Genomic DNA, 23,491 nt, shown 5'->3' on the forward strand with positions numbered 1-23,491 from the left:
GAAATTATCCAGGTAATTGTGGCAAAGCCAAAAGTTTCTCTAAGTATACTGTAATCCTCACTGTACTCTCTCTACTTTGAATTTGAAGACAAAAGCATTTATGCCTGACATTCCATGAAGCCTAGGCAAATCTATATCCCAAACAACCAAAAGCTAAATACTCTATTTAGCTAGGGCAAAGGAAGCTTAGAAAAGTGAGGTCGATTGGGGCAGCTAAGTGGCGCAGTGGATAAAGCTCCAGCCTTGGAGTTGGGAGGACCTGAGTTCAAATCCAGCTTCAGACACATGACACTAACTGTGTGACCCTGAGCAAGTCACTTAACCCTGATTGCCTCAGGAAAAAAAAAGTGAGGCTGGACTAACCTCAGAATAGAGTACTTGGACACAAAATATATTTATTAAATTAATGAAAAGTGTTTACCAACTAAGTTTAAATCAAAAAGAATGGGGACTTATATTCAAAGAAGAGATGGAAACTGGTGATAATACTATACTTGTAAGGAGCAAGTTTCTATATAAAACAAAAAGTACGCAATTTTCTTAGAGATCTTTTAAAAAACAAACTGCCCTAGCTCTATTTACTTTTAGTATGTTAAAAGTCCAACGTCTAAAACAAAGGGAAGGCTCATCCTGCCACGCTATGTCTTGGTTCAACCACATCTGAAATTATATCCAGTTCTGGATACTGAATTTTAAGAAAGACCTAGAGAAGCAGAAGAGCAGCCTGCAGGGCACAGGATGGTGAGTAGGCTGTAAATCATGACATATGAGGACAAGCTCAAAGAGCAAAGAATGTTTAGACTGGAAAAAGTGAAGGAAAGAGTGGATAGAACACAACTGCTGTCCTCAAATATCTAAAGAGTTGTCAATGAGAACTGGACAAGAATTAGACAATTACTTTACCCTAGATGGCAGAACCAGGATCAATGGGCAGAAAGTACAGGAAGGCAAATTTCAGCTCAATATACAGGAAACTGGCTCTAATTAGAGCTGACCAAAAATAGAATGAGAAGACTTAGCAAGGGAATGAGTTCTCATCACTGAAGGTCTTCATAAAGAGATTCGCTATGTCATTGGTTTGAAGATTTGAGTTTCAAGTGGGTATCTGACCTTTTCACTCCAAGACTCTATGATTCTATTATTCATCCTTGACTCCTTCTTCTCTCTCATCCCACACATTGGATAATTCCCTCCGTCCTTTTGTCATGATTTCTCTTTCATCTGTTCTCTTCTCCATTATCCAAGGTTCCACCTCAGTTCAAGTTCTCATTACCTCTAGCTTAAACTGATGAAGGAGCCCAACTAGTTTCCCTGTACCCATTCTCTCTTCCTTCTACTTTACCCTAGACTACTGTCAAATTCATCTTCCCAAAGTACAGTTCTGAACATATCATATACAACCTCAATGAAAACCACAATGGTTCCTCAATTACTACCCATATAAATAAAGTCAACACTCCTTTGTCTGGCATTCTAAGTCCACTATAATCTGGTTCTAATTTATCTTTCAAACTTTCTCTTTCCTACCTTCAATGTGACCTATGCTCCGTTTAACTGTACTTCATATTGCTCAAAATGCCCTGCAGTTCCCTAACTCAATGGTATTGCTCACACTTTTCACTTCCTCCTAACGGAGTTTAATTCCTATTCATTCCTCAAGGCCTGGCTCCAATGCTTTCTCTTCCATGAAATCCGCTGTCCTCAATTTCAGAAGCAATTTTTCCCTTCTCTAATGTTTGTACTTCCTTTACTCTATTTTCAAATTATATCTTGCATAACACTTGTATTTGACTGTTTTATCTCCCCAACATAGTGTATTTGGATGTCATTTGATAAATACATGAATGGGGAAAAGTTGGCTAAGTCAGGGAGCAACAATGAGAGAGAACTGATAAGCAAGCCATGTGTTCCACTGGTATCCACAGAATGTCAAAAGAACTAGAGTATATCTCCCCGAATGTTGACTTATGAAAAAACAAGGACAAGAGTCATATAATATGAGCAAGTATAGATAGGTTGCAATTTGCAACACTGGAAGACATACAGTTAATCAAATAATAGAATTTACTGAAATATTAGAAAGCAGAATACAGGAAAATAGAGATTATTTTTTATTCTTTGTGTTACCCACAGTGCCTAGTACACAAGAAACATTTAATAAATATATGCAGAGTCAATGGATGAAGTTAGGCTTTATCAGTGCCAGCCTCCTGCTTCTACCTACAGTTGAATCCAAATGTATCAAAACTATAATTCTACCATAACCTAAGAATTGCGTAATTCAATGTGATTAAATTTTAGAAGCATATTATGTGCTTATTATGTGAAAAATACGGAAGCAGTAATGAAATATCAAGGCACCAACCACAATGCAGGAACATTTTCCTCTTATATATCCATTTAATAATAAAAAGACAGGAAAAATATATATTTTAAACTTACCATCTTCTGAACCTGTGATGATGATTGGCAGCTCAGGATGAAAACTGGCACAAGACACATTTTGAGCATGCCCTTCTAGTGTTTGCACACATGTTTTATTCTGTAATATTATGGATAGAAAAAAAACTGATCTGTCCATAGAAATATGTAATACAAAAGCTCTTAAAACAAAATCTAATCTAATCTATACCATGCCTGAAAGCAAAAAGGAGTAACAGTCTATTTAAAGAGGCACACACACACACACAAGAGAAAAATTCTTGTCTGAGTATCTATATTCCCATAAGAATAAATGCTGCCTTTGTAAACTAAAATACCTTTAGTGAGCTGTCTTAAAAATAGCATAATGTTATTTTTAATATGTAAGCTCATGGACTTACATAATTAAATTTAAATATAAGTCTGAATATTAAGTCTGCTCACAACCTAAGACTAGTAATCTAAGGCCACATCACATTAATCACTTCTGAATCTCTGTCAATGTGACAGCTGGAAAATGGATGTGTGATTAAGGAAATCACAGAAGCAGAAAGAGAAAAGGAAATGAAGTTCACAACTGAGTGACTAGTGAAGTGACATGCAGGAAGAAAAGTATACTATCTCTGCCCACATAACAAAACCATTCTTCTGTTTTATCAATTCTTATTCTCAAGAGCAAGTCTGCCCATGAGGTCGATGAAGGCTGAAAACGATCACTCATATTAAAGTGCTAATCTTTTTGTTTTTCTGAAAAATATAAACATACATTTACTTCTTACATTTAAAAATACTTTGGTTTTTGTCTTATTCTATGACTTGATTTTTCTAAGTGAGTGGTTTAAATACAAATCCAAAGTTATGCTAAATATGAAATTGAACAAGCCAAAGTTTCAACCTCTTATTTAAGTAAAAAATGAAAACGAACTAATTAAATTTGCAGCACTTTAAGTAATGAAAAAATTTTACCTGGTAGTCCCATATTTTAACAAGGCGGTCATCTGCTCCTGAAATGAGGTATGGTTTGTCACCACCACTATAGTAATCGATGCAGTTTACTCCCTTCTCATGTCCCTCCAAAGTAAAGTTAGGTGAGGAAGAACCAAGCTGCCATACCTTCAAAGAAAAAAAATTTACTTTTACTTTTCAGAATCTAGTATCAATTTACTAAAATGATACATCATAGACCAAACTAAAGGATATCTTTAATTTTTTTAAAAAACTGTCCTTTCTCTAAATTCCTTACTCTTGTTGGGCTTTTTTTTTGGGGGGGGTGGGAACTTAGAGGACAGAATTAGTATATTAGGAGTATAGTGTTAGGACAAAATTAGGACCTCTGTCCCAGTGGGCACAAAGAGGGAAGTGTATCAGAGGAAGGCAATAAAAAAAAACAGCAGAAGTGTATGTTTGCAGGGTAGCTTAATCTTAGAAACATCCAAAGTAAATTTAAAATGCATCATAAAGATTTGTACAGGAGGAAGAATTCTGGGAAGACAGCAAAGTAGGTCAGAAAATTCTACGCTCTCCAAATTTCCTCCACAAACAGACAGAACATTGCCTCAGAAATGAACATAGAGAAGCAAAACTAAAGGGGACAGCTGTCTTCCTAAGCGTTTATTGATAATAAAAGTAACAAAAATTATACGATTACATCAATATATGCAGAAAAAACTTTCGAAAAAGTGCAATACTCACTTCTATTAAAAAAGACTTGAAAGTATAGGTATAAACGGATTTTTCCTTAAATTGATAAAAAAAAGAATTTACCTAAAACCATCAGCAAGTATTATTGTAATGGTGATAAGCTAGAGGCCTTCCCAGTAAGATCAGGTAATGCCTGAACAAGGATGAACAAGAAACAAGGATGCTCAGTGTCACTAATATTATTCAATATGGTACTGGAAATCCTAGCAATAGCAATAAGAGAAGAAAAAGAAATAGAAGGAAAGAGATTATGGAATAAGGTATTAAGATATACCTGGAAAATCCCAAAGACTAAACTAAAAAGTTAGATGAAATAATTAATAATTTTAGCAAAGTAACAAGACATAAGGTAAATCCACATAAATCATCAGTATTCCTATATATACACAAACAAAACCTTCAAGAAGAGATAGTAAGAGATACCACATTTAAAATAACTCTAGATAGTATAAACTATCTGGGAGTATACCTGCCAAAACAAACCCAGGCACTATGTGAACAAAATTATAAAAAACTTTTTATACAAATAAAACCAGATTTAAATAATTGCAAAAATATTAATTGTTCCTGGGTAGGCAAGGCCAATATAAAAAAAATTACAGTTTTACCTGAACTAATTTAAATACTCAATGCCATCCCAATTAAATTACAAAAATTATTTTACTGAGTTAGAAAAAATAATAACAAAATTCATTTGGAAGAACAAAAGGTCAAGAATATCAAAGGAACTAATGGGAAAAAATGTAAATGAAGGAGGTTTAGCAGTACCAGATCTTAAACTATATTATAAAGTTGTAATTATAGAAACTATCTGGAACTGGTTAAGAAATAGAAAGATAGATCAGTGGAACAGAGTAGATGCAGAATTTACAGAAGCAAATGACTACAATAACCTTGTGTTTGACAAGTACAAAAACTTAAGTTTTTGGGATAAGCATTCATTATTTGGTAAAAATTGTTGGGAAAGCTGGAAAGCAGTCTGGTAGAAATTGAGCACAGACCAATATCTTACACCATATACCAAGATAAGGTCAAAACGGATATATGAACTAGATATAAACAGAGAAATTACAAGACAATTTGAAGAAAATGGGATTTCCTCTCAGACTCATGGATAGGTGAACAACTTATGAATAAACAAGAAAATATAGAGAGCAGCGTGAGGTGTAAAATGGATAATTTCAAATACATTAAATTAAAAAGGATTTGTAGAAATAAAACAAATGTGGCCAAGATCAGAAGGAAAGCAGAAAATTGGTGAAAAAAATTTATAGACAATTTCTCAGATAAAGGTCACATATCTCAAATATATAGAGAACTTTGTCAAATCTATAAGAATACAATGGTCAAAAGATATGAATAGGCAATTTTCCAATGAAGAAATAAAAACAGTCTACAGTCACATAAAAAAATGCTCTAAATTATTATTGATTAGAAAAATGCAAATTAAAACAACCCTAAGGTATCATTTTACACTGATCAGATTGGCTAAAATGTCTGAAGGGGAAAGCAATAGATGATGGAAGGGATATGGAAAAATTGGGACACTAATTCACTGTTGGTGGAACTGTGAACTGATTCAACCATTTTGGAAAACAATCTGGAAGTATGCCCAAAGCACCTTTTGACATAGCAATGCCACTACAAGGTCTGTTTCCAAAGACAATTAGGGAAAAAGGAAAAGAACCTATATTCTAAAATATTTACAACATGTCTTTTTGCAGTGGTAAAGAACTGGAAATTGCAGGGATGCCCATCAATTGGGGAATGGCTGAACAAGTTGTGATGGAATACTATGATGCTATAAGAAATTATGAGCTTGATGATCTTAGAAAAACATGGCTAGACTTGCACGAAATAATGAAGAGTGAAAAGAGCAGAACGAAGAGAATGCTGTATACAGCAACAGCAATAAATATATATATATATATATACGCACACACACACATATATATATATATTTTTTTTGGTGAGGCAATTGGGGGTAAGTGACTTGTCCAGTCACACAGCTAGTAAGTGTTGTGTCTGAGGCTGGATTTGAACTCAGGTTCTCCTGATTCCAGGGCCAGTGCTCTATCCACTGTGCGCCACTTAGCTGCCCCAAGAGCTTACATTTTGTAAGGGAAACAACCTATTCGTATATAAATAAATAAAGCAATATTGTTTTAAGAACAACTTTGAAGGGGCAAGTCTGGGAGGTATTATTATTATCTAATTTTACAGTTAAGGAAACTGAGGCAAACAGAGGTTAAGTGACTTGATCAGAGACACAAAGCTAGTTAAGTGTCTGAGGCTGGTTTTTAATTCAGGTCTTCCTAACTCCATTCCAAGAGTTCTATTTCCTGCCTCCTTTCAGCCATTATAATCCTGGACACACAATGTGCTGAATCGATTTTTGTTCTATATAAGTGTTACAGTCATATATAAATGTTAGCTTAAAAGAGAGTGTCAAGGATGTGATGTTCAAGTGAATAGCCAATGCCCCAAGTCATAAATCAGTTTTTCCCCTGACCCATCCATTTAAATCATTTTCTTATAATTTTTTCCCCTTGTTTCCTAGCTCTTTTCTTAATGGCTTGTTTTATTTAAGTTCAAAATAAAATAAAATTAAAAAAGAACAGGTATAGGCACACATTTGGGTGGAGGTGGGGAGGGAGGTAATGTTTAATGTTAGATTGCTTCCTACACAAACAATGAAATAGGTTGGGCTTGGAGCACACAATAATTTGCTCCCTTGGTAGCCTGTACATTATACTGGCAAATAAAGTTGTGCCAGACTGGCTCATAAGAAAGTTAAGTAGGGTAGTCAGCATTCCTAGGGCCATAGCTACAAGAGGTAACACTTCTCTTAAAAGATACATTGTAAAGCTTGTGGAAGTGAATTTAGGCATTTCATTCAAATAAAAAAGCTACTTCTTAATGACCTCAAAGGGGATTGAGGAAACAAATATTAACAAAGAGAAGAGGAAGTATTCAATCAAGCTATACCAGAACATAGAGATACAAATAAATCATTCATTCAACAGTTATTTGCAGAAGACCCACAGAGGATACAAAAATAACAATTTAAAATTTGTAGCTTTAGTGTATATGCTATTTAGCAGGACTGAATGATAAAGTCTGGAAGTGAAATTTGAATATTTCAATTCTTTGCCACAGACAAGGAAAAACAGAAGGGGGAAGTGGGGGAAGAGAAAATCAGAATGACAGTGCTAAAACAGAACTTTATTAAAGTAATGTAATCCAACCTCACATTCAGAAAAGTTAAGTGACTTGGCCAAGGTTACACGGCTATTAAATAGCTGAGATTGGACCTGATCCTATGTTTAAATCTTCCCGGTCTGGTGTTCTTTCCACTAGATTAGAGAGCTCAAATGGAAGGAAGGATAAAATCCTGATGTAGATCCTAATCACAGCATTCTGTATGAGCTGAAGAAAGGATTAAAAAGTGATCAAGACAATAACTAAATTAGTTGAAATATCACAGGCAAGCAACAACCAACATTAGAAACATGAGTTTTAATTTATGAATGTTACAGTGCTAAGAAAAATATTTAAGAAAAAAGTATCTAGATTTTAAAAAATAAAGACATTAGTATATACAGCAGAGAACAACAAAGAAGATGCTAAAAATTAGACAAGAAAGAGAACTAGTAATCTTGAAAAGGTCTTTGACATTTTAAAAAATTTGTTAACATGTTTTACATGATTGCACATGTATAACCTATATCTGATAGCTTACCATCTCAGGGATGGCGGAGAGTTGGGAGGGAGGGATAGAATTTAGAACTCAAAATTTTTAAATGTTAAAATGTTAAAAAACTGTTTTAAAATGTAATTGGGGGAAAAATAAAATATTACATATTAAAGTTTGCTAAGAGCTAAAACCAATATCCCAGAACACCTAAACTTTCTAGTTATGATTCTACATTAGGTGCTATTTTTTTAAAAGAGAAATTATACTTTTGATTCAAAATAAGGGGACATATTTGACTTCAAAATGAGTTTTTGAGAAGATCTTTGGAAATGCTAATTACCTCCGTGGAGATGGAGAAGCATCTAAAATTCACAAACAACCACAGTCAACAAAAATATGTCTACTGTACCTTGATAGTTCTATCCAAAGAGGCACTGGCAAACTGATTATTGTCCTTAGGGTTTATGACAATCTGCATAACATAGTGAGTATGTCCTTCAAATACCTGTGAGCAAGACCATTTTTTATCCCAATCCCACAGTTTAATGAGCATGTCATCTAGTCCAAAAACAAAGAAAAGAAAAAACCTCAAGTTACTATATTGTTTACATTATAGTCATTGTCCTTACAAAAGTCTTTAAAAAGCTTACTACTGAATCATTCTAAAATGAGAGGAAAAAAACACAAACTATACTTTCAAAAGAACAAAAATAAAATTAGTGACTGAACACTAGTTCTTTAAAGTATATATGTAAATATGTAATAATATAAGCAAGTATAAAATTTTCCTGAGAAAATTCAAAGAAATACCCATTGTGTTTGAAAGCAATAATAATAACCAAGGGAAATAAATATGACTGGAGGCTATAGCTCAGTATAATTGACTAGAGAATATCACTAGCTCTGCAGGAATCTGAAATGGCTATTATGATAAAAAAGATATTAATATCAAAGTACGAAAGAACTAATCATTAATGTTCACAACTTGATTTTAATTTTTAAATGTTTTAAATGTCCATAACCAATCTAATGACATTCATTTTATAGTCTCTAAAAACTCACCTCTAAAAAACTCACCATTTTGTGCATAATGTTAATAAGCAAAGCTAGTCTAACTATAAAAGTAGAATTGACTTCCAAGTGGAAATCTGCCAAGACTTTACTCATCAGCATGTAAATGAGCTTTCTGTTTGGCAGATGTTTGAGTAACCAGACCTTTGGGTCTTCCTACGTCAGCTATTACTTTTCAAATTCTAAGCACAGTTGATATTTCATTAAAAACACAAAAGTAGTCATTGGATTTAAACACTCCATGTGCTAGTAGATATTAGAAATTTCAACTGGAACAGCAGTAAAAGAACAGGGTTTCTTAGTGAATGGAAAATGAATAACCTAGAGAGTTTTGGATGATAAAGCAGACTATTATATGATGTCTTACCACTGCTGGTTAGAATGAAAGGCTGAGTTGGATGGACAGCAATACAACGAATATAGTCTGAGTGTGCTTCAAACATATGAACCCTCTCCAAAGTGTTATAATTGAAGACTCTAATTTGCATGTCATCCTAGAGATAAGAGTAATAAAAATTTCCAAATAAGTACTGATAACACATTTATAAAGTAAATTGAACAAAAGCCTTATTAGAGGCACAAGTAATAAGCTGAGGATTCAAAAAATTTCACTGATTAACAAACAAGATAAGAAAAGAAAATTCTGGAAATTATTTACATATTTGTCAACTAATTCAGAAAATGATAAAAGGAAAGGAAAGTACTCTCAAAGACTACTTACTGCTCCTGTGACTACCCAATTCTTCCTTGCAACAAACTTTGCTGCTCGAACAGGAAGGTCACATACTTCAAATGTCTTCACCAGAGTCTTAAAATTTAGAAAGAAAGAAATATGCTGAAGTTATGATAAAATGAAAAATACCTTCTGCTAGTCAATTCCATATTACAAGAGACCAAAAATTATAACAGTACAAAATCTGTAGGATATATACATTAAAAAGCATTCTATCAATTATCCTTCCTTACTATGTCTTGTCAAGTGTATTTTATCTGATCTGATTTAGATCAGTGGTGTTAAACTCATAGAAATGACCCCTGCAGGCAGTATATCAACTTAGAAATCCACAAATTAACATTATTTATGTTGTAATGTATTTTATTCTGTTAAACATTTCCATTATATTTTAATCTGGAGTTTGCCTTTCTTCCTCCTTCTTCCCTTCCAGCTACCCTCCTTCTTCTCAATTTCACACCTCTGATTTAGACCTACTGGAATCTTACTATTATTTTTCAAACAAAAATATACGTAAATTTAATTTTATAATAAGAGATGGCCAGTAATTAAAAATTAAGAGTCACAGAAGTTTACTGCAATATCATATTAAAGGGAAAAAAGTTAATTTTCTTTATTTAACACCTGCTGCTAATACATAATGTAATTACAGTGACAGAATTCTGCCCTTTAGTTTTAGCCATAAATTGAAGAAAGCATTAAATTTGACACCATTTGTTATTTGCAATATTTAATAATTAAAACAACCAAACCAAAAAATATAATAAATGCCCCCAGACAATGTACAATGTGTACCTGTACTAGATGACATTTAGCTAAAATTTTAAGCATTTTAAATATGTTTAAATATTATTTAACTGATTAAAATGAGTTAGCATTTTATGGAGCAAATAGTCTTTTAAAATTTGCTAACAAAGACAATTTGTTCAATTTGTTAAAATCTGTTTTCATAAGAGTTCCTCTTGCCTCCTTTTAAAAATATTTCTAGGAAAACAGGGAGGAAATGCTAATTAATGGTTTAAACATATCTAACAGTTAGTTCTTCAAGGATATTTGTGTAAAGCCTTTAAAGTTAAATTAATTAATCTTGACCAGAAAGAACCAAGACCTGGTTGCCATTTCTTATTCCCACAACTCTTTTTCTGCAAAATTCCTTTGGAAGGAATATGTTGAGAATAGTAATGATTTGATATCTGAAGGAGTTCCCTAACATAAAAAAATACCTTTAAATTATTTTAATATTAGCATGCCTTGTCCTAGTATAGTGTCTGTTGTCATTTGCTACAGAGTACTAAAGCAATAGCAAAACTAGGTGGCGCAGTAGACAGAACACCGGGTGTGGAGCTAGGAAGGTTCAAATGTCGCCTCAGACACTAGCTGTGTGATCATGGTCAAGTCACCCTATTTGCCTCATTTTCCTCATCTGTACAATGAGCTAAAGAAGGAAATGGCAAACCACTCCAATATCCTTGCCAAGAAAACCCCAAATGGGGTCATGAAGAGTAGGACACAACTGAAACGACTGAACAAATTAAAACACATCTAGTTTCTACTTTGTAGAAATAGGTGGGGGAAGGGAAACAGTTGGAAAATAAGCAACCTCATCCCTAAGAATTCTTCCTCTTCAAAATTTTTGGTAAATACTTTCACAAATAGATTATTCCTGACTAGTCTTTATTTTTATCAGTGGAATACACAGAATATGAAGATAGGGATGAAATAATTAAGTATAGAGGAATACATCAACAGATAATTTGTTTTTAACAAAATACATTTCCTTTGGGTCTTTCTGCAAGTAACAGGATGAAAATAACTGGATTTAAAGAGTTTGCCACAAGAGAGCTGTCAAAGTTGCTTGTAAAACTCCCCAAATCAGATCAAAATGTAATTGGGAAATGTTTAACAAAATAAAGAAAAATATAATACAAAACAGATAATATTAAATTGTGGTTTTCTAAGTCAGTAAGTGGTCTGCAGGGGTCCAGTTCTATTTGAGTTTGACACCCCTGCTCTATAATACCAGTTCTATAATAGCAAATCTATTTTTCATTTCTGCCCAGGAGACTCACACTAACAATGGTTTATATGAATATGATAAACTCTGTTTAATGAAAGATCCCATAGAAGTATTAAGTTCACAAGTTTCTGAGCTATGCCAATTCACAAAACAACTAATTTCCCTTCACAACTTGACACCATTTTGGAGCACTCTTTGCCAAAAACCAAACAGATTTTCAATAACATACCAAATTCTATTAAGACACTGTACTGCATTAAATATAATTATAGCAGAATATAGGAGTACTGGCCCTCTCAGATGTCACTGTTTTAGAAAAAGCAAAATATTCTTCTAAGTAGCCCTATATACCCCTACCAAAAATGTTTACTTTTCCCAAGCCAAAATAACAAGAACCATGATTTAATTCTCCTTTGGACTGTTTTATTAAGCTTCCACATTAACAAAGATTAGATTCATTGTGTCAATCTGGGTATCCTTTCAAAATCATTAAATCTGAATTCTACATATACCTAACAAGTTGAAAATTTGGGCCACAATTTTGCAAAGAATAGTAACAGGAATGGTAACTGTGTGTTTTCCTCAATCCTACTTTGTAGTCCTTTTCCTACAAATCCTAAAAAATTAAACTGTTCTCTCTCAAATCTTCTTCTTTTAACAGAGAGCAACAGAAAGCTCAAAGGAAATGCAAACACAATTTTTGAGAAGGCACACTAAAAGAATTTTTGCACAGAAGAGAACAGGAGATTGGCTATGCTGAATGGTAGTTATTATACAGCAAATATATTCAGACTTGCTTTCTCTATTAAGATCATTCTCTAAAGGATCCTCACATAAGAGTATGGAGAGAGAAGAGAATCATCAATAGCCTTTACAATCATTACATTTTCACTGAGTGAAACAGCAGAGCAGAAGAAAAATCAAAACAGTAGTTCTGTGAGGCATCAAAACAGATACAAGGAAAATGGCAAAAAGCTCTACTGGTAAGGATGGTGAAGTAGGAAGTTAATCAAGAGTAGAAATAAGTCAATTAAGCAATACAGACCAATCAAAGAGATACTCAGTACCTAAAAGGTTCTCTGAATGATACAGAAGGGAAATCCCTGCCCTCAAGGAGATTACAAAACAGAAAAGTAGACAAAACATATAAATGGTAAGAGCAGGCAATATAAGTTATATTAAATTCCAAATTGTTGGGCAAATACATTAGTTCAACAGAATTAAATAGTTTATATTTGATCCTATAGGCTATAGGAAGCCAATGGAATCAAATGACTTGAAGAGTCATACTTGAAGAGTTGACATGGTCAGATCAGTGCTTTAGGAAAATCACTTTCACAGCTGTATAGAAAATGCCCTATCAAGGAAAGAGATTAACATATTAGAGTCAGGGCTAGAACAAAACTTCGAAGTCAACAAGTTCGACACCTTTGTTTTACATATGAGGTAACTGAGGCCTCAAAAGGTTATGTGATTTGACCAGGGTCACACAGCTAATAAGCATCTGAGATAGGATCTGAACTCAGGTCTTCCTGACTCAAAATCCAGTGCTCTGTTCATTGCACCAACTAGAATGGAAGTGAGAAGATTGAGTAGGAGACCACATGTCTCCTAACAGAAGAGAGGCAAAGAACTTGAACTAGATTAATGGCCTTGGAAGTGGAGAGGAGGGGATGGATTCAAGAGATGCTTTGATGGGTAGAACTGACAAGACTCAGCAAATGATTGGATATGTGGGATGAAAGCGAGTGAGGAGTCAACAAGAACACCACAGTTGCAAACTTAGGCAGACTTGAAAGATGGTAGTGTCCAACACAGAAATTGGGAAGTTCAGAAGTAGTGTGACTATGGTGAAGAATTCAGTTTTGGACATGTTAAATTTGAGATACTTTAGGGAAACAGAGTTTGAAATATCCAGGCAGTTGGAAATATGCCGCTGGCACTCAAGAAAGACTAAGGTTAGATACAGCAATGTGGTAGTCACCTACATTCCAGGCATATAATCTACTACCTTAATAATCATGTGTATATGATCAAAGAATTGACCGTACTAAAATATATTACATAATACCTAAGTCACTAAAACTAATTTTTAAGATTGTCAGAAATTATTCTTAAATAACACATCATATATATTTAACAAATCTGATGAATTCACTGTATCTATTAACATATCTTTTACTTTTACACTGAGCACTAATACAGTACTTTATTTCTCTTAAGTGCTCCAAAAAATATCCTTACCTGTGTTTCATGATTCCAAACACAGACACTGCCATTGTAAAGACTAGCCAACATCCATGGCTCTGTAGGATGCAAATCGACACTCTTGACCCGATCAGACCTAGCAGTTAGCTTCCTCTTGATATCAAGTCTAAGAGGCTAAGGAGAAATTAAAAATGTTAAATTATTAGTGAATAAAATGCAATCATTTTTTCAAGAATTTTCCCTAATTTTTTCTTCACCACACCAAAATTCAGAAAAATTTTCGGTTTAATCTTTCTATTTCCACTCTTATCACAGAAAGTTGGAAATGTTCGCACGGCCAAATCTAAGCCTAACTATTCACCCAGTAATCTTGATTCTCTCTTATATAATTCTGTGATTCTACAATTTGTCTTGACAAAAAAAAAAGGCCTAATTGTCATTTAAAGAATACAAATATTAAATTATAATTATATATAATAAATTATATAAATAAATATATATAAATAAATAAATATATACATGATTATGAAAGTCTTACATAAGTCCAATAGAATTGCTTTGGCAAAAATTATAACTAAATATTAAACAATTTTTTTTAAACTAGGCAATGGGGTTAAGTGACTTGCCCGGGGTCACACAGCTAGTAAGTGTTATTATGTGTCTGAGGCCAGATCGGAACTCAGGTCCTCCTGAATCTAGGGCCAGTGCTCTATCCACTGAGCCATCTAGCCACCCCTAATATTAAACAATTTAAAGTGAGATTGATTTGTAAGAGACAAGTGTAATATACAATCACCATAGGTTTCTGAAATTTACATGAAAATGTTTATGATATTTTATGGGCTTTGGCACTTTGATTCTTTTGAGTCCAGAGATTATAATACATGTCCAGCTTCAAACATGGTCTAAAAATTTACCTGAAAACTTAGTTCATATTCCATATCTATTAAATTCTTAGATTTCCTACTGTTTAACCCAAATGACATATAAGATTTATGGGTCATTTTAGGTCAGGACAACAACCTGAAAGAAAATATGTAAACCCAAAGAACTCCATTTGTACAGAAATATTTTTGCCAGAAATCTATTTTATCATATCTTTAATATCTCTGGAAATCCTCATAGAAAAACCTTTTTACATATTTCTCAATCTGTAATTTATTTATTAAGTTCTTACTATGTACAATGTGCTATGCACTAGTGCAGTTACTAAGAGTAATATACAGTCCTTGTCTTTAGTAAACTTGCAATTTGCTAGAGGAATATAACACATACAGAAATAACTTTAACATAAAATAATACATAACTGAATAAGAGATGTAAACAGTGTTAAAAGAGGTTTAAGGAGGGAAATCTCATTATAGACTGAAAATATCAAGGGAGGCCTCATTACAGAAGTTACGTTATCTTTTAGGTTATCTTTCAAGAATGGGGAAAACAACTAGCAAAAACACTTCAGGAATAAAAAAATAACATAAGCAAAGTCATGGGGACAGGAAAATGTAGGACATATACCAGAAGAGGTGAACAGCCCAATTCAGCTGGATCAGAGATAACATAGCAGGGGGAGTAATACAACATGAGTTGTCTTACTTTATTTTCCAAATATCTGCTGGTATGATCTCTCTGCCAAAAGCAGAGCAGCTAATTCTTTGTTTGCTTTAATAAATACATTCCTCACAAGGAGGAAAAAGCAACAAGGGCAACTGCTATTCTGAACCTGATCATGAATAAAAAAGGCAAAACTACACAATGAAACAGATGTAATGAAAACCTTGGGTAAGGGAAGCGATCACTCCATATGAGAATGAGAGGAAACATGGAATAGTGGACTGAGCAATAGACTTAAAAGAGGAAGACATTGGTTCAAATTTCATCTCTGATCCTCACTGTGTGATCCTGTACAAATCATCTAAAGGCCATAGTCTCAGTTTCTTCATCTTTAAAATGGGGATAATAATAACTGCAGTATTTACCTTATAAAGTTATTATGAGGATCAAGTGACATTATGTAAAGCAATTTGCAAACCTTTACAATTTTTTACTATTAGTTGTCCCTATAAAATTTCAGCTAATTGACACAATAGTCAATGACTATAGTAATCCACTGTTTGATAAATCCAAAGACTCCAGCTTCTGGGATAAGAACTCACTATTTAAACCAAAACTGCTGGGAAAACTGGAAAATAGTATGGCAGAAACTAGGCATAGACCAACATCTTATACCCTATACCAAGATAAAGTCAAAATGGTACATAATTTAGATATAAAGGCTGATACTATAAGCAAACTAGGAGAGCAAGGAATAGTTTACCTGTCAGATTTATGGAGAACAGAAGAACTTAAGACCAAGCAAGAAATAGAGAACATTATGAAATGCAAAATGGATAATTCTGATTACAATAAATTGAAAAGTTTTTGCACAAACAAAGCCAATACAACCAAGATTAGAAGGGAAGCAGAAAACTGTGAAAGAATTTTTCCAATGTCTCTGATAAAGGCCTTATTTCTAAACTATATAGAGAAATGAATCAAACTTATAAGAATACAAGTCATTACCTAAGTGACAAATGGTCAAAAGATATGAACAGGTAGTTTTCAGAGCAAGAAATTAAAGTTATCTACACATATGAAAAAAATGCTCTAAATCACTATTGATTAGAGAAATGCAAATCAAAACAACTCTGAGGTACCACATCATACCTATCAGATTGGCCAACATGACAAAACAGGAAAATGATAAATGTTGGAGATGTGGGAAAATTGGAACACTAATGGATTGTTGGTGGAGTTATGAACTTATCCAACCATTCTGGAGAGCAATTTGGAACTATACCCAAAGGGCTGTAAAACTGTCCATACCCTTTGACCCAGTAATACCACTTCTAGGTCTGTATCCCAAAGAGATCATACAAATGGGAAAAGGACCCACATGTACAAAAATATGTATAGCAGCTCTTTTTGTCATGGCCAAGAACTGGAAATTGTGGGGATGCCCATCAGCTGGGGAATAGTTGAACAAGCTGTGGTATATGAATGTAATGAAATACTATTGTGCTAAGAGCAGGTGGACTTCAGAAAAACCTGGAAAGACTTATATGAACTGATGCTGAGTGAAGTGAGCAGAATCAGGAGAACACTGTACACAGTAACAGCCACATTCTATGATAACTAACTTTCATAGACTTGACTCTTCTCAGCAATGCAAGAATCTAAGACAATTACACAACTCTCATGATGGAAAATGCTATCCACATCAAGAGAAAGAACTATGGAGTCTGGATGAAGACCAAAGCATACTATTTGCTCTCTTTGTTGCTGTCTTGTTTTATTTTATTTCTTCTTTCTCGTGATTCCTCCCATTGGTTCTAATTCTTTACAACATGACTAATGTGAAAATATGTTTAATATGAATGTATATGTAGAGTCTATACCAGACTGCATGCCATTTGGGGGGGGGAGTTGACGGGGGAGAAAATTTAAAACTCAAAAGCTTATGGAAGTGAATGTTGAAAACTAAAAATAAATATATAAATTAAAATTTTTTCAGCTATGGATACCAACTCCATCATCCAATGTGAATTAGCTATACCTTTTACCTTCCTGTATCTACAAATACGAGAAGCATGCCATCTTTCCTCTTACTCAAACCATCAATAAAATATTAAACAGCACAAGGCCAAGTTCAAGCTCTCTACCAGAGACCTCTAAGTCGACACTGAATCATTAATGAGTATTCTTTGGGTTTAGTCATTCAACCAGTTTTGAATCCATTTTGCTTTACTCTGATAAAGCCAGTTTACATCTATCTTTCCCACAAGAACATCATGAATTGCTTGATCAAATACTTTGCAGAAACCTAGGAAAAACTCTTCTGTTAATCTACCACTGTAGCAAAATTAATCCTCTCAAAAAATCCAATGACATTACTTTGGCACAACCTATTTTTGATCAAGCTATTCCAGAACAATTTTCTTTTCCAAATTTTAATTAACCATACTTTTGATAATATATTATAGTATTTTGACAGGAATGAAAGGTTATAATATATAGACTATTCCCTTTCTGAAAAGTTGGAATGACATTATTTGCCCTTTTTCAATACTCTACTATCCTAAAAATTCCCAACAGTTCAAGAATCACAATCACCATTACAGCTACCCTGAGATAGAGCTTGGAGGACAGCAAACAGTATGGTGAAAGTCTTCAGTCATGCTATTTGATAAGTGGTTAAAATAACTGATATTTAGCCTAAGGAAAAGTAGAGTTAGTGGGGGGCATGATAACTCTCTTCAAGATTGGGGTGGGGAGAGGGGGTCATATGGAAGAGGAATTAACCTTGTTCTTTTTGGCCCAAAAGGACAGAACCAGAAGTTCTGATAAGAAGTTACAGAGAGGTAGATATTTGCCTGACATACAGAAAAAAAATTCTAACAGAAAAGCTATCCCCAAGTAGAACAGGATGCCTTGGGAGACACTGAGTTATTCCTCACTTGAGGCCTTTAAGCCATCCAACATTCCCTTCTTTTCACTTCAAAACATCCATCGCCATACATTCCTCACTATCTTGGGCTTCTTCTGCTATCTTCACCTACCTTTTCTACCTTCTAGTACTTCTCTACATGTTTTCTTGATTCCATCCACTCCAGCCACCCCCAGGAATTTTCCCATGTGGCTCCTTTCCCTTTACATATAAACATGCTAATTCTGTCCTCCTTTTTAAAAAATGATCTCTTTATACTGCTACTCCACTGAGCTGCATCCTGTTTTTTTAAATAATCTTCTCAGCGCCAAACTCCTCAAAAGAAGTGTTACCTCTGCCTCTATTTCTTCAACACTCATTAATTCTATACTCACTCCCTTACAATCTAGCCACAGCTCCCATCATTTAACCCAAACTATTCCTCTGAATGTCACCAAAGACCTATGAATTGCCAATGGTCTCTCCTTAGTTTTCAACCTCCTTGACCTCTGTGGCATCTGATGCTACTGACTATGCATTTATCTTGGAACTTTATCCATCTTGGGCATTAGTAACACTTGGCTTTCAGTAATTTCTCATTTGTTCAATAAACCTGTATTAAGCACCTAATATTTTCTAAATATCAAAGGAAGATACAAAGGTCGGTTAAGACAAAGCCTATGCTCATAGAGCTTATAGTCTAGTCGTAAATAAAACACACAATTAATCCCATTACAAAGTTGTATATACAAAATAACATGTCACGTGATATCCTGAAAGACATTTATCAACTGGGAGGGAAGGAATCAGAGAAAGTTTCATAAAGAAAGTGGTACTCAACCATCTCGATGACCAAAAAGGAGCTAACAGTCTCCGCACTGGTTAGACCACATTTGTACTATTATATTTAGATGCTACATTTTATGATGGAAATTGACAAGCTAAACTATATCTAAAGGAGAGTGAAAAGGAGGAAGGAGGACTCATAATCATGCCATACATGGGTTATTGAAAAAATTGTACAAGACAGATTTAGCAGGAATTAGCTTCAAATATTTAAAAAGCTATCATGTGATAGAGTTAGATTTATTTTATGTGATTTTAGAAAGCAGAACAAAGACCAGTGAGTAAAATTATAAAGAATATGAGCCCAACATTACAAAGAAATTCCTAACAATTAGATTTCTCTAAAACTGGCATAGACTGTCTCCCGAAGTACTAAATGCTCTGTCCCAAAAGGTGCATAGACATAGGTTGAAGGCTTGCCACAGTAAAAAGGAGATTCAGATAAAGGATAGGACTAAGTGACTTCTTACATCCCTTCCAACTCTATGATTCTAGCTCTGATGTTGCTATTGACTGCAAAACTTTGGACAATCATTTAACCTTTTCTGACTTACATCTCCTCATCTGGAAGATTAATTTTTTCTTAAGATTCTTTCATGACAAAATTATTCTATGAGTCCATCATGCTTTGTGATGGGAAAAGAAGGGAAGAAAAAAATTAAACCTGGCATAAATAATTCCTTACATTTTCTTAAGAAGAAATGTGCCCTTTTGAGGAAACCCTGAATACAGTAATAACATACTTGCCACAAATATTTATAAAGATATTTCTGAGAATGAGAAATAATATTCAAGTGACATTAAAATGGCAACTTCTGTTTTTAGGAATATAAGGAATGGATAACAGGAGTTTTTATACACCAAATTTTTTTCCCCTATAGATCTAAAACTTTAATAATGTACACTTCAACATTTCTATATTTATAAAATTCTAGTTAAAATGGTCTAGAGACATAATTTTATTAGACTTAGTTTGTCCTTTATATACATAAAAATGTTTGTTGTCTTTTACTCAACTTTACACCTTTTGAGTGCTGTATAATAGGATCAAGGTAACTATTTTTAGTAGTATATTCTGTGCCAGTGTCCAGCCTTGTATCATAATGACCACAGAGTTGGAAGATAACTTAAAAATCACCTAAATGAGCACTTTTAAGATACAACTTTCACGCTAACAGCTGACTGTCACTTTCATCTTCACCTGAGAAATGACCCGCCTTGAAAAACAGCATTCTTGAAAAATAGCATTCGCGTTAGAAAGAGGCACTATGATATAATGTCCTTAAGTCAGTACAATGCTTCTTGTTTCTCTCTGGGTGTCATCTCTAGTAAGAGCAGCAGCAACTGACAGTCACACCGAGCTTTAAAGATGCTGCAAAACGCTTTGCCCAAGTTACTTCATTTGGTCCTCGGAACACTTGAAGTAAGGACCAGAATGTTATTTCCACTTCATAGACGCAAAAAGTAAATCTCGGAAAGGTCAAATAATTTGCCCGCGAAGTAAAGCAGCCGACAACCCGTTTCTCCCACTTGCAGCCCAAGCCGCGCCCCATCCCCCCTTTGGGGATCGGCTGTCCCCCAACACGGGGGGCCCTAACTCCTGCACGCAGCCAGGTGCGGACGGCGGCGGCAGGAGCCCAGGGCGCTCCCGGGGCCCCTCCCGGGTGACCGGGGCCTGTCTCTTCCCCTCCCCCTCTCCCGTTACAGGAGGCCTGGAGGAGATCCCCGGGGCTGCCCTGGCCAAGGCAAGCCCTGCAGGGCCAGCGCCGATCCGCCCCGCGCTTTTATTTATTTGTTTATTTCTAAGCCGGCAAGGCCAAGGTCTCACCATGGCTCCGTCAGAGTTGCCGAACTCCCTCGCTCGATGCCGGGTTCCGGGGCCCGCTGACTCGGGGTCGACGCTGGCACTGGTAGAACACTGACCAACTGACTGACGTGGAGCTTCCGGGAGGCCGAATCTCGCGAGTTCTGGCGCCTCAGCACGGGAACGCCGAGAAGAGCCTCGCGAGAGTTTTCACCGCTCCCTGGCGTAGGGTTCACATCCCCCCACACCTCACTTCCGTCCGTTGCCTTGGCAACCGGAACGGAGCCTGAGGTTCTAACCGAGCGTGGGACTCGTATGCGTGGTAGTTCAGCCTCGGGTCTTTCCTCTCTGTCCGGGATCCAGACGCCAGGGTCACCTGCTTGACCACCAGAGCTGCAGGGAACGTGGAGTACGGGAGGGGAAACGCCAGACTTAACGATCCCCGCGATGCGCCGGGTTGAGGCGAGCCCCCTGCTCCGGAGTGGAGAAGCGAGAGAAGGCTGAGAAGCAAAGCCTCCTAGGCTACCCTTGCCCCTTTCCCTTTTTGGTCCGTGAGGAGACAGAGGCGGCCTGGCCTGGTCGGGAGGCTTGGGCTGTGAAGAAGCCCTGGTGTCCCTAGGGAAGCCTGGGGATCCAGACTCAAGCCCTGACTGCCCCACCCCCCAACCCCACAGGATCTAGAGATGGAAGGGATCTTAGAGATCCCCTGGGCGCCCCCTCCCCACTCTTGCCCCGGGTCGCCCAACCTTTGTCTCTGGGATCGGGCGGGTGGTGCTAGTGAGTAGAGAAGGGTGGATTCGAATTCTGCTCCAGATACTTTGTTACCTCTAACCTCTCAGCCTTAGTTTCCTCATTTGTATGTAGGAACTGAAATAAGGTTTTGTTGTGTGTTTTTTTGGGGGGAGAAATTTTACCCCAAAGTGTTGGGAGAAATGTACATTTTTCTTAACTATATCTGTGAAGTAAATACACCTTTGTTAAAACCAATCTATATTAAATGGTTATATGGAACTGGGGGACTAGTTACTGGCCCCCTAAAAATAGGAGAAAACAGCCAGTAGAGCTTTGAGCTGGTGAAATAGAGAAAAAGTTTCACAGGGTACCTAAGAAGGGGAAGAGGGGCGGGGAGGGAGGGGAGGAGTAACCAGCCTATCCCAGAGAGAGTGAGGCCAGAGCAACCTCTTTAATGTGAGCTGCTAAGATAATGTTTAAGAAATGCTTTTCATCTAAGTTTTGACTAAAGTTTTTTTAACTGTGAGTTATTATTATAAATCCAGAATTCCACTAAACCACCTTACCTCTATTCTTGGTCTCAGTCTCTGACTGTAAAAGATAGGGGGACTAAATCCTTTACTAGCTCTGATATTTAATTATTCTATGAAAGTTTTTTTAGTTTGGTGAAGACAAGGGTAGGGTTTGATAACTATTTTTCCAGGGGCTTTAAAAGCGGGATACAAATTCTTTGTACCAGAGGAAACAACTTTTTTTTAAATAGTATTTTATTTTTTCCCCAGTTATATTCATTTTTCAGAATTTTGAGTTGCAAATCCCCCCCTTCCTTTCCCCTTTCCCCGAGTGAACAATTTGATAAAGGTTATATATGTGCAATTATGTAAAACATTTCCGTATTAGTAATGCTGTGAAAGAAAGCAGACAAAAACATGAAAAAAATAAAGTGATAAGTAGTATGCTTAGATCTGTATTCAGAGTCCATCAGTTAGTTCTTTTTCTGGAGGTAGATAGCGTTTTGGAATTATCTTGGATTGTTGTATTGCTGAATCATTCACAATTGACCATCATACAATAACGCTTTTTCTGCATACAATGTACTGGTTCTGCTCACTTTGCATGAGTTCATGTAGATCTTTCCAGGTTTTTCTGAAATTATCCTGCTTGTCATTTCTTACAGCACAATAGTATTCCATTACAGTCATATATCACAGCTTGTTCAGCCATTCCCCAATTGATGGATATCCCATCAATTTCTAATTCTTTGCTACTATAAATATTTTTGTAGAAATAGGTACTCACCCACCCCCCTTTACTTTTTTTAAATCTCAGTATACAATGTGAGATGTTGGTCTGTACCTAGTTTCTGCCATTCTGTTTTCCAGATTTCCAGCATTTTTTTGTCAAATAGTAATTTCTTGTCCCAAAAGCTTAGGACACTAAATTACTATGGTCATTTACTACTGTGTATTATATGCCTAATGTATTCCACTGATGGAACAGATTAAGGTTGGAAACTTGGGATTTCATAGGGAAGAACTTCTTGAACAATTTGCGATTAAGTGACTGACAGAAGAAGAGCATAGAATCTTCATCTCTGGATATCTTTGAGAAGATTCTCCCAGTCTTGGGGAACAAAGAAAGAACAACAATAACAACTATCTTTCGGAAGAGAATAGATAATTTGATAGTTTTTAGACATGTAGTGTGGTGTAAGCAGAAGTGTACCAGGTCAGGAGCTGGGTTCTGGGCCTAGCTGTACATCTGTAGGCACTTCACTTAACCAACGTCTTTGAACCTTA

General features: G+C 35.6%; 1 protein-coding gene across 1 annotated transcript in view; it reads right to left on the reverse strand.

Moving 5' to 3' along the window:
• Positions 1-21,102, reverse strand: part of COPB2 (coat protein complex I subunit beta 2) — a 41,972-nt gene extending 20,870 nt beyond the window's left edge. Inside the window, exons 1-7 of the mRNA XM_020986131.2 lie at positions 20,985-21,102; positions 13,885-14,022; positions 9,612-9,698; positions 9,258-9,384; positions 8,229-8,377; positions 3,388-3,534; positions 2,443-2,542 (exon numbers count right to left, since the gene is read on the reverse strand). Coding sequence (XP_020841790.1) covers positions 2,443-2,542; positions 3,388-3,534; positions 8,229-8,377; positions 9,258-9,384; positions 9,612-9,698; positions 13,885-14,022; positions 20,985-20,987 — 751 coding nt within the window. The 5' untranslated portion in view covers positions 20,988-21,102. The remainder of the gene's footprint in view (positions 1-2,442; positions 2,543-3,387; positions 3,535-8,228; positions 8,378-9,257; positions 9,385-9,611; positions 9,699-13,884; positions 14,023-20,984) is intronic.
• Between the last annotated feature and the right edge of the window lie 2,389 nt (positions 21,103-23,491).

This window comes from Phascolarctos cinereus, unplaced genomic scaffold (assembly GCF_003287225.1).
Source record: "Phascolarctos cinereus isolate Bilbo 61053 unplaced genomic scaffold, phaCin_HiC Scaffold_726;HRSCAF=1367, whole genome shotgun sequence".
NCBI lineage: Eukaryota > Metazoa > Chordata > Mammalia > Diprotodontia > Phascolarctidae > Phascolarctos > Phascolarctos cinereus.